Source organism: Mesocricetus auratus, unplaced genomic scaffold (genome assembly GCF_017639785.1).
Source record: "Mesocricetus auratus isolate SY011 unplaced genomic scaffold, BCM_Maur_2.0 Super-Scaffold_100007, whole genome shotgun sequence".
In the NCBI taxonomy this organism is placed as follows: Eukaryota; Metazoa; Chordata; class Mammalia; order Rodentia; family Cricetidae; genus Mesocricetus; species Mesocricetus auratus.
The window spans coordinates 92,995,265-93,011,178 of record NW_024429191.1 but is presented as its reverse complement, the minus strand read 5'-3'; the positions used below and the strand labels follow the sequence as shown (position 1 = coordinate 93,011,178).

General features: G+C 56.8%; 1 protein-coding gene across 3 annotated transcripts; it reads left to right on the top strand.

Annotated features, from left to right (window-relative positions):
• Positions 1–721: 721 nt before the first annotated feature.
• On the top strand, positions 722–15,893 carry Unc13d (unc-13 homolog D). 3 transcript variants are annotated; one of them, XM_040750065.1, is made up of 32 exons: positions 722–1,057; positions 1,717–1,752; positions 1,985–2,092; positions 2,211–2,270; positions 2,363–2,429; positions 2,663–2,846; positions 3,603–3,647; positions 3,778–3,846; positions 3,968–4,037; positions 4,196–4,300; positions 4,450–4,542; positions 4,619–4,722; positions 6,907–7,024; positions 7,103–7,224; positions 7,365–7,455; positions 7,537–7,593; positions 7,671–7,768; positions 7,850–7,901; positions 7,975–8,105; positions 8,224–8,344; positions 8,677–8,820; positions 9,022–9,120; positions 9,218–9,424; positions 9,588–9,656; positions 10,606–10,685; positions 11,840–11,945; positions 12,029–12,100; positions 12,722–12,805; positions 12,905–13,025; positions 13,213–13,336; positions 13,972–14,168; positions 15,109–15,893. In XM_040750065.1, exons 1-32 carry the CDS (start codon positions 941–943, stop codon positions 15,228–15,230), a joined length of 3,273 nt encoding a protein of 1,090 aa, XP_040605999.1. In that variant the 5' UTR covers positions 722–940; the 3' UTR covers positions 15,231–15,893. The 3 variants fall into 3 exon arrangements, with proteins under 3 accessions (XP_040605999.1, XP_040605998.1, XP_040606000.1); XM_040750064.1 differs by having other exon boundaries at positions 7,100–7,224; XM_040750066.1 differs by lacking the exon at positions 722–1,057 and adding an exon at positions 1,471–1,563 and having other exon boundaries at positions 7,100–7,224.
• The last annotated feature ends 21 nt before the right edge of the window (positions 15,894–15,914 follow it).

Below are 15,914 nucleotides of genomic sequence, written 5' to 3'. Positions count from 1 at the left end.
GGGAGGTGGGGCTGAGAAGCCTGTTTCCTGTCAGTGTCTGTCAGGGTGCACTTGCTTCCCAGCCTTCCTACAGAGGTCTCTACCTGCCTGGCATGGTGCACGGTGCCACCCACTGCCAGCCGGTGGCAGAACGAGGCCTGTGTCCCATCTGCAACTCCCCTTCTGAGCACGAGCATGCCAGGACTCCCGTGAGGAGTCCAGCTTCATTTCCTGACCTAGGGGAAGAATGTAGAATAAAGCTAAACCCTGCCAGGCCTGCGGCGGGAGACCCAGCCTTGAAGTCCTCTGCTGACCAATGTCCCCCACAGAGCGGGGGGGGGGGAGGGGAGGAGCAAGGGCGTGCCGCCACCCCTAGGGGCTCGCGGAGGAGCACCCTCCTGACCATGGGTGGTGGGAACGGGCTTCATGGCCATTCTTCCCCTCCCTGGCTGACACCAAGGAGTCCATCCCTTCCCTGGAATGTCACCTGCGGGGTGGAGCAGGCTGAGCAATTGACTACTGGGCAGAAGAAATGCTGCTCCTGAGTCACTGCCCTGAACCCGCCCCACCCTGACCCAGATCTGGTGCCTATCCAGAAAGCCGTGGGGGTGAGAGCGCCACAGGTCTAGGGCAGCTTCCTTGGCCCAGGCTGCTACATAGCCTGGCCTTCCCACCCTCGCCAGGAGCTCAGGACTCTTCCCCAGAGCCTCCTTGGGAGGGTGGGTGGGGCTAACCCCGCCCACTGGGTCCACTCTGCTCCAGGCCGGAGAGGATCCTGCAAGGATCCGGGCGGAGGAAGGTGCAGGGACCCTGGGAGAAGGCAGTGACACCCTGACCCTTCCATGCCTCCACCCTCCCCTAGCAGAGGGTGTACGTTGGGGCTCTTTGCATCATCTTGCGGCTTCGCCGTTTTCCACCGGCAGCTGGGGGGGTGGCAGAGGGAACGGTAGAGTCAGCCACCATGGCGACACACCTCTCCCAGCCCCATCGGCGCCCTCCACTCTTGCGCCAGGCCATCAAGATAAGGCGCCGCAGGGTCAGAGACCTACAGGATCCACCGCCCCAAACCACCCAGGAGGTAGGGGACCACAAAGGGGCAAAGAGCTAGCGTGGGGGTGCGCCGCAGCCCTGAGGCCTGGATGGGGAGGCTGTCTGCCCCCACCCACCTACCCTCTCCGGCCCTGGGCATAGCCTTGTGGGTGGGCAGACAGAGGCCCACCCTGTGTTCCCCGAGCCACGGTGGGCTTCTCTAGTCTCGTCCCTTTGGGGGTCCTGTACTTCCGGCACCCTGTTCCTCTAGCTCTGAAAGCATCAGTCCCATGAAGCGGGGTCTCCAATGACAGTGGGCTGCCTAGGGACCCTCTGAGATAACCCCAGACTTGCCTGGTATCTCCCCCACCTCTGCTGTTAGGCCTCCTCACTTCCGCAGCTTGGGTGAGGAGCCAGTGGCCGCCTGATAAGCACTGCTGTTTCCTCTGGGGAAGGAAGGGGGGGGGCAGGTACTGGAGAGCCCACTGCTGGGCCAGCTGAACGCTCATGGACCTCAGGCATCGCAGGCCAGGGGATGAGCAAAATGACCCAGGGGTGAGCCCTTCAGGGAGCCTTATGTGGGCCTCCGGAGCCTCGAGGCCTGGGAGGCTGGCTGAGGTGCCGGGGTCCCTCAGTCTTAGGCCTGGGTCACCTTGCCTGGCTGGATAAGCCTTTGGGGACAGCTTGGTCTTTTCACCTTGCTCCTAGGTCCAGGTTCAGGCCCACCATTTCTCCTCAGAAGAGGTAAGAGGTGAAGTTGGGGGAGTGTGGGTGATGTGGGAAACCCTACATCCTCTCTGAGGGAGGCCCCTCAGGCCCCAGAGGCCGCGGCTGCCATCACCTAGAAGAGAACTCGGTGTTTCAAGCTTCCCTACACATGTACCTCTCTGTCCCTTTCCTGGGCCTGAGAGAGAGGGTGTCAGGGAGGGCTGCTGGGTGGAGATGGGGCTCCTGAGGTGACCCTGCTATGTCTCAGCGGGACCTGCTGTACGAGGAAGCCCTTTATACCGTCCTGCACCGCCTGGGACAGCCAGAGCCCAACCATGTGAAGGACGCCTCAGAGCTGCTGCGCTATCTGCAGGAGGTAAGCCCAGGCCCCACCCTTGCCCATCTTCCTACAGCCCAGGCTCAGCCCTCCCTGCCCACCAGACCACCCTACCTTGTATCCCCAGCCCCCCCACATACACGTCTGTCCTCTTCAGGCCTTCCAGGTACAGCCTGAGGAGCACCAACAGATGCTACAGCGTGTTGGGGAGCTCGAGGTAGCCTGGGCCAGGGCACGCTGGTTAAGGTAGGGGCATGGGAAGCCGGGCCCTCTCGGGAGCTCAGGCAGCCCCCACTCCCATTCTTCCAGAAACCAATATTTTGCCTGAAGGCAACAGTGAAACAGGCCAAGGGCATTCTGGGCAAGGATGTCAGTGGTGAGTATGTTTGGGGTGCCCCGGGTCCCCTGTCTCCATCACAGTCTGGCCTTGAACCCTTTGCCAGAGAGCCCACCCACAAACTTCCCAGCTGCTAGCCTCCCATGCTTAGATGCTGAGCTTAGAGGGACCTTCTCCAGCTTTCTCTGGAGGAGGCTGGGCCCCAGGGAGCGGATGGGAATTCAAGGGACTGTGGCTGACTTCTTGGAGTCTTGTCCCTCACTCATGGCCAGGGCTCAGTGACCCCTACTGCCTGCTGGGCATCATCGAGCAGGGAGCTGGCATCCCGGAGGGCAGCCCTGTGTCTCGGCGTCGACAGAAGGCTGTAGTTAAGCACACCATCCCCGAAGAGCAGATCCACCGCACCCAAGTCAAAAACCAGACGCTGAATCCTGTCTGGGATGAGACCTTTGTCTTGTACGTGGGCCGTCCCTGGCTCTATCCTCTGTTCCCCGCTCCCACGGGCTCCTTTGGGTGTAGGTTTCCTAGCCAAGGAGACCAGTGGTCTTCCTGAATCAAGAGAGGGAGCTCAACCTTGGTCGGTCCTCAAGTAGGGCTGGAGGGAAACTCAGCTAGACAGAACAGACCCACGACATGAATGCCAGTCATGTACCTGCCCGATGCGGTGCCACACGCCTGTGACGCTAGCACTCGAGAGAGTAAGGCAGGAAGATGACAAGTTCAAGGCTAATCTAGGCTTCCTGGCAAGACCCCCCAAATGACTAAGTACGCTCTATAGTTGTAGGGCAGGGACAACTGGGCATCCCTGAGTGGATGGAGACCAGGGGACAACTCCAGCCCATCCTTGCAGGGGTAGAGAAGTGGCCAGGAAGGAAGCCGGGTGGGGTGGCTCAACCTTTAATCCCAGCACTCGGGAGGCAGAGGCAGGCGGATCTCTGTGAGTTCGAGGACAGCCTGGTCTACAGAGCGAGTTCCAGGACAGCCAGGGCTGCATAATAAGATCCTGTACCCAAGAGAAAAAATTAAAAGGGGAGGGAAGAGCTAGGCAGGAAGGGGCTGCAACTCCACACTGGGGGTGGTATTGGGATGGCAGTTTCAGAGGGCAGGTTCTGGGTTAGTGACCAGCCCTTGTGACCTGGCCCAATGTGAGTGTGCATGGGTGTCCCACGCAGCTGACGTCCTGAAGTGTATGTGTTCTTTTTCCCACTCAAGGGAGTTTGAGGATATAGCCAATGCAAGCTTTCACCTGGACATGTGGTGAGTGGCCAGCCCCGCCCCTGAGGACGAGGACAAACAGAGGCATGGGGGGTGGGCATGGGGCAGAGATTCTTTACTGATGAGGTCAGGGCCCCCTCTCTGCCCTTTGCTCAAAACCTCTGGCCTACAGGGACCTGGACACTGTGGAGTCCGTGAGACAAAAGCTCGGGGAGCTCACGGACCTGCACGGGCTCCGAAGGTGGGTGCTACAGACTCTGGAGGAAGGAGGCCCCCCCTCTTCGAGAGGTTTCGGGAATGCAGGCTCTGCCCTCGAGTGCCCGCCCGGGTGACTGACCCTTTACCAATCCTGTCCACAACAGGATCTTTAAGGAAGCCCGGAAGGACAAGGGCCAGGACGACTTTCTGGGGAACGTGGTTCTGAGGCTGCAGGTGAGGGCAGGGAGCAAGGTCAGGAGACAGGCGAAGGCAGGGAGGGGACTTCAGGTTTGACCCAGCCCGAGCCTGGGTGCTGCCCCGACTGCGTCCCTGTCCTCGCCTCGGCTCTCTGCAGGGTCCTGATGCTCCTCACTGTGTGTCCTGCCTGCTAGGACCTGCACTGCCGGGAGGACCAGTGGTACCCGCTGGAGCCCTGCACAGAGACCTACCCAGACCGCGGCCAGTGTCACCTCCAGTTCCAGTTCCTTCACAAGCGGGTAGGTCCCTCCCTCCCGGGGCCTGGGCCTGGGCTACTGGCTGTGTCTGGCTGGGCTGGGGAGGGCGGGGCGTGTCTGGCTGGGCTGGGGAGGGCGGGGCGTGTCTGGCATGGGGTCCTCTGCTCAGAGCCCTGCTGACCCTGTTGCAGAGAGCCACGGTGGCCAGTCGCTCCAAGCCCAGCTACACTGTACACTTCCATCTACTGCAGCAGCTGGTGTCCCATGAAGTCACCCAGCACCAGGTACGGCTGTCTGCCACCGCTGAATACCACCAGGGCCACCTGCCGGGTCCCCATACACCTCTACTGTTTCCCTTAGGCTGGCAGTGCCTCCTGGGATGCGTCCCTGAGTCCCCAGGGAGCCACCATCCTCTTTCTCCATGCCACTCAGAAGGACCTGTCGGACTTCCACCAGTCCATGGCGTGAGTACACACCGTGCTCAGGACCCCTGGGGGCCTCCTCCGCCCTGCCCCCTCACCGACAGGCTGGCAGCTCAAAGCACAGGTTTTTGTTTTTGTTTTTAAGATTTATTTATTTACTACATATACAGTGTTCTGTGTACATGCCGGAAGAGGGCACCAGACTGAATTGTAGATGGTTGTAAGCCACCATGTGGTTGCTGGGAACTGAACTCAGGACCTCTGGAAGAGCAGTCAGTGCTCTTAACCTCTGAGCCATCTCTCCAGCCCTTGTTTTTGTTTTTTTGAGATGGGGTTTCTTTGTAGTTTTGGAGCCTGTCCTAGAACTCACTCTGAGGCTGGAGAGAGATGGCTCAGAGGATAAGAGCACTGCCTGCTCTTCCAGAGGTCCTGAGTTCAATTCCCAGCAACCACATGGTGGCTCACAACCATCTGTAATGAAATCTGGTGCCCTCTTCTGGCCTGCGGGCATACAGACATATGCTGTATACGTAATAAATAAATAAATGTTAAAAAAATTAAAAAAAAGAACTCACTCTGTAGACCAGACTGACCTCTAACTCACAGAGATCCACCTGCCTCTGCCTCCCGAGTGCTGGGGTTAAAGGCGTGCGCCACCACCACCCAGCTGGATGGCGGCAAGTTTGAGGTCACTTTAGGCTATACAGTAAGACCCTGTCCCAAAAAAACAAAAACTCTAAAAATGACACTCAATCTCCAAGGGCCATCGTGTCCCTGAGGTGTGGCGGCTTCTGGGAATGCCAAGAAGGGGCACTTGTGAATGGCTGGCGTGCCAGCCTGTGTGGAGAGGAGAATGGTCACATCTGGGACTGGTATGGGTGAAAAGCACTGGCGGGGGGCAGTTCTGGGGATGTGGGAGCCTCTGGGTTCTTGGGCCGATGGGTGTTCTGAAGAGGAAGCTGGGGTGCAGTGAGGCCAGCAAGATGCCAGGTCCCCTCTCAGGATCCAGGCACTTAATGCAAGCAGTAGCTGTGTCAGTGGGGCCCTCAGCCTGGTCAGCCTGTCCCTGTTTGTCCCTGCTTTCACCATAGCCTCACCTAGCTCAGTCACCCCTGTCTGAGACACTTTTTGTTTTGTTTTGTTTTTTGTTTTTCAAGACAGGGTTTCTCTGTGTAGCTTTGGAGCCTGTCCTGGAACTTGCTCTGTAGACCAGGCTGGCCTCGAACTCACAGAGATATGCCTGCCTCTGCCTCCTGAGTGCTGGGATTAAAGGCACACAGTGCACCATGAACACCCAGCTCGGTTTCTTTTTTAAGAATTATTTGTGTGTATATGTGTGTGTTGTTTGTGTGATCATATACCACATATATGCAAACGCCTTCACTGGCCAGGAGAGGGCACTGGAGGCCCTGGAGCCTGGGTTATGGATGGTTATGAACCTCCAGACATTGATGCTGGGAACCAAACTCAGGTCCTCTGCTAGTGCTCTTAGTTGCTAGTGACATCTCTCTCTCCCTGACTGGTGCAAGCACTCTTGCCCACTGAGCCATCTTACTGGCCCCAGAAATAGTGAAGGATTTTTTGTTGTTGTTACTGAGGCAAGGTACTCTCTATGTAGCCCTGACTGGCCCAGAAAGTGCTGTGTAGACCAGGCTGACCTCAAACTGAAAAGATCCACCTGCCTCTGCCTCCAGAGTGCTGGGATTAACAGCATGCACCACCATCCCTGGCCCAGCTCTGAGGTTTTATCCAGACAAAGCACAATTTAAGAGTCAGGTGAGGGCTGGAGAGATGGCTCAGAGGTTAAGAGCACTGACTGTACTTCCAGAGGTCTTGAGTTCAATTCCCAGCAACCACATGGTGGCTGACAACCATCTACAATTCAATCTGGTGCATATGTAATAAAAAAAAAAAAAAGAGTCAGGTGAGGCCAGGCGTTGGTGGCACTCACCTTTAATCTCAGCACTCGGGAGGCAGAGGCAGGAGGATCTCTGTGAGTTCAAATGCCAGCCTGGTCTACAAGGTGAGTTCCAGGATATCCAGGCAGGGATATGTTGAGAGACCCTCTCTCAAAAGCCAAAACCAAACATCCAAAAATAGTCAGGCGACTTGAACAGCATCTACAGAAACAAGCAGAGGTCCGGCCACTGGTTCATCCTCTTCTGGTGGAAAGAATAGGGGGATGTTGCCTTCCTGGGCTCTGCTGAGGGCTTCCTGTCTCTGCAGGCAGTGGTTGGCCTACAGCCGCCTCTACCAGAGCCTGGAGTTCCCCAGCAGCTGCCTCCTGCACCCCATCACCAGCATGGAGTACCAGTGGATCCAGGGCCGGCTGAAGGCAGAGCAGGTGAGCGGGGTGAGTGGGGCAGGCAGGCAGGGCTCTGGAGTGCCAAGGGACCGTGACATCTCCCTGGCTTTGCAGCAGGAGGAACTGGCTGCCTCCTTCACCTCCCTGTTGACCTACGGCCTCTCCCTCATCCGGAAGTTCCGCTCCATCTTTCCCCTGTCTGTCTCTGACTCCCCATCCAGACTTCAGTCCCTCCTCAGGTCAGTGGCTACCCTTCTGCTTCTGCACAGGGGTCTGGGATGAGTGGGCAGGGTTGGCACCTCTGCGGGAGGAGCCTAGGAAGCCTGCTGTGTGGGTGCGGGGTGGCAGGCCTCTCTGAACAGAGCCCTCTGTCTTCTAGAGTCTTGGCTCAGATGTGTAAGACAAAGGCCTTTGGGGAGCTGTGTCCAGACAGTGCTCCACTGCCCCAGCTGGTTTCTGAGGCACTGCGGGTAGGTATCTCCCCAGGGGTGGGGGTGGGGCATGTACCTGAGCTCAGTAACCCGTCCTTCTCCCTGCCTGTCTTCCAACAGACCGGCACAGTTGAATGGTTTCACCTGATGCAGCAACACCATCAGCCCATGGTGCAGGTAGACTCTGGGACAGGCTGGGTGCGTGTATGGCGTCTGCCCTTGTGACCCTGTCCAACCACCTGCATCCTTCCCAGGGCATCTTGGAGGCTGGCAAGGCCTTGATAAGCCTGGTACAGGATGTCCTGGGTGATCTGCACCAGTGCCGTCAAACATGGAACAAGATTTTCCACAAGTGAGCATCTGTGGGTCTGGAGCTGATGGGCCTGTGGGACCTGGTAGGTAACCACTGTGACACACACTGCCTTTCCTCCAGTGTCCTCAAGATAGACCTGTTCTCCATGGCCTTCCAGGAGCTGCAGTGGCTGGTGAGACCCCCTCTGCCATCTCTAGATTGCTACATGTGCCTAGCTCTGAAACCTAAGCAGCTTTTCTTGGTAGGTGTCTAAGAGGGTACAGGACCACACAGCGACAGTGGGCAACCTTGTGTCTCCAGATATGGGAGAGATTCTGTTTCAGCTCTACGTCAGCCTGAAGGAGATCAGCCAACTGGGCCCAGGCCCCTCCCACAGGTGGGGGACAGGTGGTTCGAAGGTGGGCTTCCCGCATACAGGCCAAAAAAGCATTAACAAGGGCAGTGGCCCAAAGCCAGGCCCTACCTTCCACAGGCTAAGCCTCTGCTCTCCCCAGCAATGGAGTCCTGGCCCTGGACGGTTTCCACCGCTGGTTCCAGCCAGCCATCCCCTCCTGGCTGCAGAAGACTTACAGTGTTGCCCTGGAGCGGGTGCAGCGTGCCGTGCGGATGGACTCGGTACCGGGGGGGGGCACGGGGGGGGAGGATGGGACTAGGTTTGGGAGTAGGGGGCCCTAGGTTTGGGAGTGAGGTTGGGCTCTCTGTTGGGACCTCCTGGCCGGTAGAAATCTCTAAACGTCTCTGAACATCTCATCGGAGTGCTGTTCAGGCCGGCCGGGTGAAAAAATATGCACCTGATATCCAGAGGCCCAGCAGGGCTTTCCCTGTGCCTAGGGAATCCTGTGAGCTGAAGGGTCAGTGGGTGGAGCTTCCACTCAGCTCTGGGCTTGGTAGTTGGGGGAACAGATTTGGGTCTGCCTTCTCTGAGCCGCCTTTCCTCCTTTCCCCAGCTGGTGCCCCTGGGCGAACTGACCAAGCACAGCACTTCTGCCGTGGACCTGTCCACCTGCTTTGCGCAGATTAGCCACACTGCCCGGCAGCTGGACTGGCCAGACCCCGAGGAAGCCTTCATGATCACTGTCAAGTTTGTGGAGGTATGGCGCCTTCACAGCATCCTCCCTCCCCCCAGGACAGCATCACTCCGCCCTTCCCGGTTCCTCACGGGCTCTCAAGCTACCGGCCACTCCCAGGCCCCCCACAGAGCTTGCACCCTAGACCCCGAGTTTCCGAGACCCCTCTATTGACCCATTCTGAGACCCCCATTCATCCATCATCCCGTGACCTGCTCACTCCAGGACACCTGCCGGCTGGCCCTGGTTTACTGCAGCCTCATAAAGGCCCGTGCCCGTGAGCTGTCTACAGGTCAGAAGGACCAGGGCCAGGCAGCTAACATGGTGAGCTGGGCCGAAGGGTGCCAGGGTAGGGGTGGATCTGCTTGTCTCCGGGCTGTGTCAGGACGCCCTGCGTCCCTGTGCCCGTGACTGTCCCCAGCTGTGTGTCGTGGTGAACAACATGGAACAGCTGCGACTGATCATTGACAAGCTGCCCGCTCAGCTGGCGTGGGAGGCGTTGGAGCAGCGGGTCGGGGCCGTGCTGGAGCAGGGGCAGCTGCAGAACACGCTACATGCTCAGCTGCAGGGTGCTTTGGCCGGGCTGGGCTATGAGATCCGGACTGGCGTCCAGACCCTGGCTGAGCAGGTACTGTCGGATCCCCCGGGGAACCCTGCCTACCCAGTTCCTCAGCAGGACCAGAGCTAATGTCTATCCCATGACCCCAGACCTGAACCCAGGCCTCAAGCCGACTCCCTGGATTTCCCTGACTCTCTCCATCTCCCTTTGTCTCCCTGCTTTGTGTCCCCAGTTGGAGGTAGGCATCGCCACACACATCCAGAAACTCATTGGTGTCAAGGAGTCCGTCCTGCCCGAGGATGTGAGTAACTTTGTCCTGTTTGTTGATCTTCACTTCACTCTGTGCATCTGGGGTTGTGAAAAGAGCTTGGGTTGACAGGAGCTGAAAGCCCTGAGGATGTCAGATCAGTCCCCCAACCTTGGGCCTCAGTGTCCTCCTTGGATGCTCATCGAGGCGGATGGGTCATGCCACGAGCTCTCCTAGACTGGTGGATGCTGTGGGATTACCTCGGGAGGTTCAGCTCAGTTTCGTACCCTGGGAACATGTAGGTATGGGAACACATCCTTCCCAGAGCTTAGCATCTGTCTGTGTCAGCCAGCTGACCCCAAGGTCCTCGTGCGTAAAGGGGAGACTGTATCACTGTGCCTCTGATTGTTTGGGGGAAAGCTAATTAACCCATCAAATGTTGAGCAAACACACATTTTAGTTCCAGATACCAACTTAAGCAATTGATATTAAGTTGGTGTGACCAAAGCTCCTGCGGTCTCAGGGCTTCTGCTCTGAGGGGATAAAGAGTAGCTAAGCGTAGAGATACGGCTATAGTTATAGCCACGAGTGTAACTATGGACATGCATCCAGTCGTGCATGCTTGCACACACGCTTACAGAGAGAGTGCTAGACAATGGTAAGCGCTAAAGGGAAAAATAAAACAGGAGAAGGGGGCGGGCTTTCCGGTAGTGGTCAGGGAAGGCCTTGTTCTCAGTGTGGCAGCTGAGTCAAGACCTGCAGGAAGCAAGAAAGGGATGTGTGAAGACACCTAGAGGAAGAACGTTCCAGGCAGAGGGATCAGGAAGAGCAGAGGTCCTAAGGCGGTTTGTGCAGAGCTGGTCTGCAGGGTGCAGAGGATGCTGTGGTGGGAGCAGGGAGAGCCTCAGGGGCAGAAAGGACACACAAAGCCTAGCTTTGTTCCCTATCCACGGCATGGGGGCTAAAACGGGGCCTGAGTTTATGTCCTTCCTATCTGCCCTAGGCCATTCTGCCCCTGATGAAATTCTTGGAGGTGAAACTTTGCTACATGAACACCAACCTGGTCCAGGAGAACTTCAGCAGGTTTGTGGGGCAGTGGCGCGCTGGGAATCCTTTTGGTGACTTCCTTCGGAGGATCCACCCAGCCTCAGGGGCAGGGAGCTCACTGCTTCTCTCGCTGGCCCCGCTCATTCTGCCCAGCTCTGAGCATGGCAAGCTTCCCCTGAATCCTCCAGGCCCAGCCCATCTTCAGGGCCCCTGACCGCCTCTCTTTCCTCTTCACGGTCCAGGCGTCTGGCATGTCCCAGGTGGGGGCTGGGATGGTGAAAGTGTAGACTTTGGATACCTAGGTTCAGGTCCCAGCTTTTGGGTTCCTCTTTAGTGGCCTCAGGATGTTCACTCCCATGCCCAGCCTCTCTGGAGGAGAGAATGGACCACATGAAGAGCTGTGGGCAGGGCTGTGCTGGTCTAGAGCCTCACCTGCCTCCAGGTGGAACCTGGGTCATGATTGGCAGCTGGGCTCTTCCTCCTACATAATGTTTGCCTCCTACTGAGCAGCAAGCCGGGCCCCTGGGGACTTGGACTTCTTTATGTCATTTGTTGAGTGGTTTTTTGTTGTTTTGTACTGTTCTGTTTTTCCTCACATAAGTGAGAATTAACTCTCCACTAAGACAGGAGCTTTGCTCACATCGGGAACAGTATCTGGTGCTGTTAAATGGTTACTAAATGAGTTCACTCACCACTTTAAACCAGGGCTTCCTTCCTCACATGCTTGGCGAGTGTTGTACCCCTGAGCTATACCCCTCACCAGGCCTCCTCCATCAGGACACAGGACCTGCTCGGCTCTAGGGGGCTGCATGTACGGTCTCAGGTGGCGTCAGTTCATGTCCTTGTCATCATTTTATTCTCCTTACTGCGTGCTGCGATCCTGTCTAACCCTGGGGTCCAGCCTTCCTCTCCACCCTCAGTGGTTTGCTGGAGGCCGGTGGTCCTCCGGAGGAGGCCTCTCCACTGAGGCTAAGAGACAGAATTGATGGCCCCCTCACTCTGGGAGCAGCGCTTCCTCCACACCGTCTGCGTCGGCCAGCTCTGCCCAGTCTCGCTTGTGGGACTTGTGGAGGGGTTGGGGGAGGCAGGACGAGCCCGGGTTCCTAAGCCCTCTCCTTCCTGAAGAGCATCTTTGCTTTCTCCCTGCCTGTCTTTCTGTCCTGTGCCGGTACCTGTCTGCCCCTGGCCAGCCTCCTGACTCTGCTGTGGACCCACACGCTCACGGTGCTGGTGGAGGTGGCCTCTTCGCAGCGTAGCTCGTCGCTGGCCTCTAGCAGGCTGAAGGCAGCCCTTCAGGTAACGGTACCTACCACTGTACCTACCAGCTGCCAGGATATTAACCCTGGGTGTGCCTGGGGTCATTTCTTCTCTCTTCCCAGAATCTGGAGATCTGCTTCCATGCCGAGGGCTGTGGTCTGTCTCCAGAGGCCTTGCACACAGCCACCTTCCAGGTAAGAGTCTTAGCCGCGTGGGGAATGACCCCAGGGCCTTGTTAGGGTCTCCTGATGAGCCCCTAGGTAGGAGGTCAAGGCAGGGAACCTGTCTTTCTGTATTTCCCTGTATCCAGGACCAGCTGCATAATTCTTTTTTTTTTTTTTTTTTTTTTTTTGGTTTTTCAAGACAGGGTTTCTCTGTAGCTTTGGAGGCTGTCCTGGAACTCACTTTGTAGACCAGGCTGGCCTCAAACTCACAGAGATCCACCTGCCTCTGCCTCCCAAGTGCTGGGATTAAAGGCATGCGCCACCAAGGCCCGGCCAGCTACATAATTCATAAAACCGAGTGCAATATAAAAAGTTGAGCCTCTTATTCAAAATTATTACAAGTTTCGTGATGCTGGCAAGAAACAAATCATGCAAACGTAGCGTGCTTCAGGGCAGGGTCCCTATGTGCTTGCCTGAGGGAGGTTATCGGCCAGCTGGTCCCCTGCCTCAGGGTCTTCTGGTGCACCCATCGCTGTGGTCCTAGGGACCCAGTACTTCCTGTCATGTCTCACCGTCTCTGAGTGCCCGGCTGCAGCACTGGCGTGGGTAGGCATGGAGGCGTCTGGGTGGATACTCTGATATGCGTTGCAGGCTCTGCAGAGGGACCTGGATCTGCAGGCGGCCTCCAGCCGGGAGCTCATCCAGAAGTATTTCTGTAGCCGAATCCAGCAGCAGGTGAGGTACTCCTTCCCCACACTCTCTGAGGGTCACGGTGGGCCTTGCCCGCACTCCTTCCCAACTGATCCCCACGCATGCATGGTCCCCCCCTGCCAGGCTGAAACCACTTCTGAGCAGCTGGGTGCTGTCACCATCAAGGCCTCCTACCGTGCCTCTGAGCAGAAGCTTCGAGTGGAGCTGCTCAGTGCCTCCAGCCTGCTGCCCCTGGACTCCAATGGTGAGTGGAGGCTGCCCTGGGCCAGTCCTCACTAGGATCCCTGGGCACAGCAGGAGCGCTGAGCACATTTCTTCTAGTTACCAGAAGGGGGCGCTAAGGACTAACAGCTGGGGGTGGGGGTGGGGCAGTGTGGGGTTTGATGGTGGCTGGAACTCACTCAGCAGCCCCTCTCTGGGCCACCTGCCAGGTTCCAGCGACCCCTTTGTTCAGCTGACGCTGGAACCCAGACATGAATTCCCTGAGCTGGCCCCCAGGGAGACCCAGAAGCATAAAAAGGAACTACACCCACTTTTTGACGAGACCTTTGAATTGTGAGTGGTCCCTATTCTTCTCTGTCCCTCTCCCCTTTCCCTCATTCGATTACCCCTCCCCCCACGGGCTCCCCCCCATCCCCACCGTATACGGGTATGCACATGCCTCCTATAAGGAATGCTTGAGATGACCACACTAACCCTGAAGGAGAGTCCTTGGGACAGGTGTTCCCTGGGAGAAGGGGTGGATTCCCATGGAACAGAGGCATCCAAGGTACTCGGTCACCTGCTCTTTTTTTTTAAGATCCCCAAAACTTTTTTTTTTAAATTCTATTTATTTATTGTGTATACATTGTTCCTGCCTGCACTCCAGAAGGGGGCGCCAGATCTCATTACAGATGGTTGTGAGCCACCATGTGGTGCTGGAACTTGTACTCAGGACCTCTGGAAGAGCAGCCAGTGCTCTTAACCTCTGAGCCATCTCTCCAGCCCCAGTCACCTGCTCTTTGTTGACGATGGGCCTTATGGCCACAGGACCAGGATCAGAGGGCGTGTTATAGCATGGGACAGAGATGACCTGGCTGAGATCCAACTGCTCTTCTCAGCAGGGGGTACTCTGTATGTTGGAGGGAGGGACTGTTGGTGGCAGATTTGAGTAAAGCAGGCAACTTACTGAGCCCCTGACTCCCTGCCAGCCTGGTGCCTGCTGAGCCCTGCCAAAAAGACTGGGCATGCCTCCTGCTCACCGTGCTGGACCATGACACGCTGGGAGCTGACGACCTGGAGGGGGAGGCCTTCCTGCCACTCTGCAGCGTGCCTGGACTGACAGGCTGTGAAGAGCCTGGTGAAGCACCTCAGACGCGCCTGCCTCTCACATACCCTGCACCCAACGGTAGGCCTGTGCCCCAGGGTAGGGGCTCTCTGGCAGGGTCTCTAGAGAGGTGTCTTCTGGGAAGACGGAAGCCAGGAGAACAAGCCCCATGGCTCACGTTGCTGAGCATCTCTGGTCTAATGGAGAGATCAGTGAAATTCAAGCTATGGAAGCGTCATGTGACTGCTCCTGGTGGGGAAACCAATTAGTCCCTGTGACGGGGCCTGGATCTCAGTGCAGGGCACACATGCAGTACAGGCCAGATTTGTGAATAGGAAGGTCCCTGTGCCTCTGTCTGTGTCACGAGACACTCATGTATCTTAGGGCTGGGAGTGATGGTATGCCCCTCTAAACCCAGCTACATAGTAAGGGCCCTGTCTTCTTTTGTTTTGTTTTTTTTGGTTTTTACGAGACAGGGTTTCTCTGTATTGTTTTGGAGGCTGTCGGTCCAGCCCAGCCTCGAACTCACAGAGATCCGCCTGCCTCTGCCTCCCGAGTGCTGGGATTAAAGGTGTACACCACCTCCACCCAGCTGGACCCAGTCTTTGGGTGCCAGATCTCATTACAGGTGGTTGTGAGCCACCATGTGGTTGCTGGGAATTGAACTCAGGTCCTCTTCCGAGCAGCCAGTGCTCTTAACCTCTGAGCCATCTCTCCAGCCCCCAGGCCCAGTCTTAAAAAGTACCCTCGGTATATTGACTTCTCACAGCCTAGTGAGCTGTGTACTCACACTCTTTTACAAGTGAGAAAACAGACGGAAGTTAGCTGTCTAGACTCAGGTTCTCTTAGAAAAAGGGAGTAGTCACCACATCAGGACACGTCACATTTCCAGCCTTGTTTGTCAAACATAATTGTTAATTTAGCTGGTGTGTGTCCACCAGTTCCCTTCAAGGCTGGCATAGGGGCAGAGCAGTACTATTTTCCAGCCTGGAGTTTGACCCTCAAACCTTTCTCTTCACAGGAGATCCGATTTTGCAGCTGTTAGATATCCGGAAGGGTGATCGAGAGGCCCAGGCCTTCGTAAAGCTGAGGAGGCAGCGAGCCAAGCAGGCCTCCCAGCATGCCTCACACCCAGCTCGGTAGCCGTGGAAGCGAAGCCTCCAAGTTTGAGGTCTTCCTGACAGAGGGAAGTCCTTCATCCTGGCATAACACACAGGGAGAGCCTGTAGGTGGAGGGCCCAGAGTTCTTGCCAGAACAGCCCTTGGTGATGGAGTAACGTGACCAGTATTTATCTTTGTTGTTGAGACAGGGTTTCTCTATGTAGTTCTGGCTGTCCTGGAACTCACTATGTATACCAGCCTGGCCTCGAACTCAGAGATCCGCCTGCCTCTGCCTCCTGAGTGCTGGGATTAAAGGCGTGCGCCACCACCACCTGGCAGTATTTATCATTTCTTGTCCTTCCCTCTTGCCCTGGTCTGTGTTCTCTGCCATAGTCCAGCACAGAGGAGCGTCTCCTGTCCCTGCTCCCCCGCCCCCAAAGGTATCATCTAGAGCTACCTGCCTTCCAGAACTGTCAGACTTTAGACAGAGGATCCTGTCAGAATTGCCCTGGTGCAGGAGCCGGGTGGCCATTACTAGGGGGAGGGGAGGTGGGAAGACTCTGGCTGAGGTGAGAGCTGGCACAGATGGATGGCAGCCGAAAGGACAGTCTGGCTGTCTAGAGTAGGCTTCCTCCCTCAGATAACATCTGCCACCTAGAAATGTTCTCAGTGAAAATAAAAATAAACCACTATCTACTGCCCTCAGAAAGTCTATAGTTGGTTCAC

Coding starts and splice junctions, on each gene's coding strand:
- Unc13d (XM_040750064.1), top strand. CDS start 941: ATGGCGACACACCTCTCCCAGCCCCATCGGCGCCCTCCACTCTTGCGC. Junction 4,301..4,449: donor TCCAGTTCCTTCACAAGCGG/GTAGGTCCCTCC, acceptor ACCCTGTTGCAG/AGAGCCACGGTGGCCAGTCG. Junction 13,337..13,971: donor TTTGACGAGACCTTTGAATT/GTGAGTGGTCCC, acceptor ACTCCCTGCCAG/CCTGGTGCCTGCTGAGCCCT.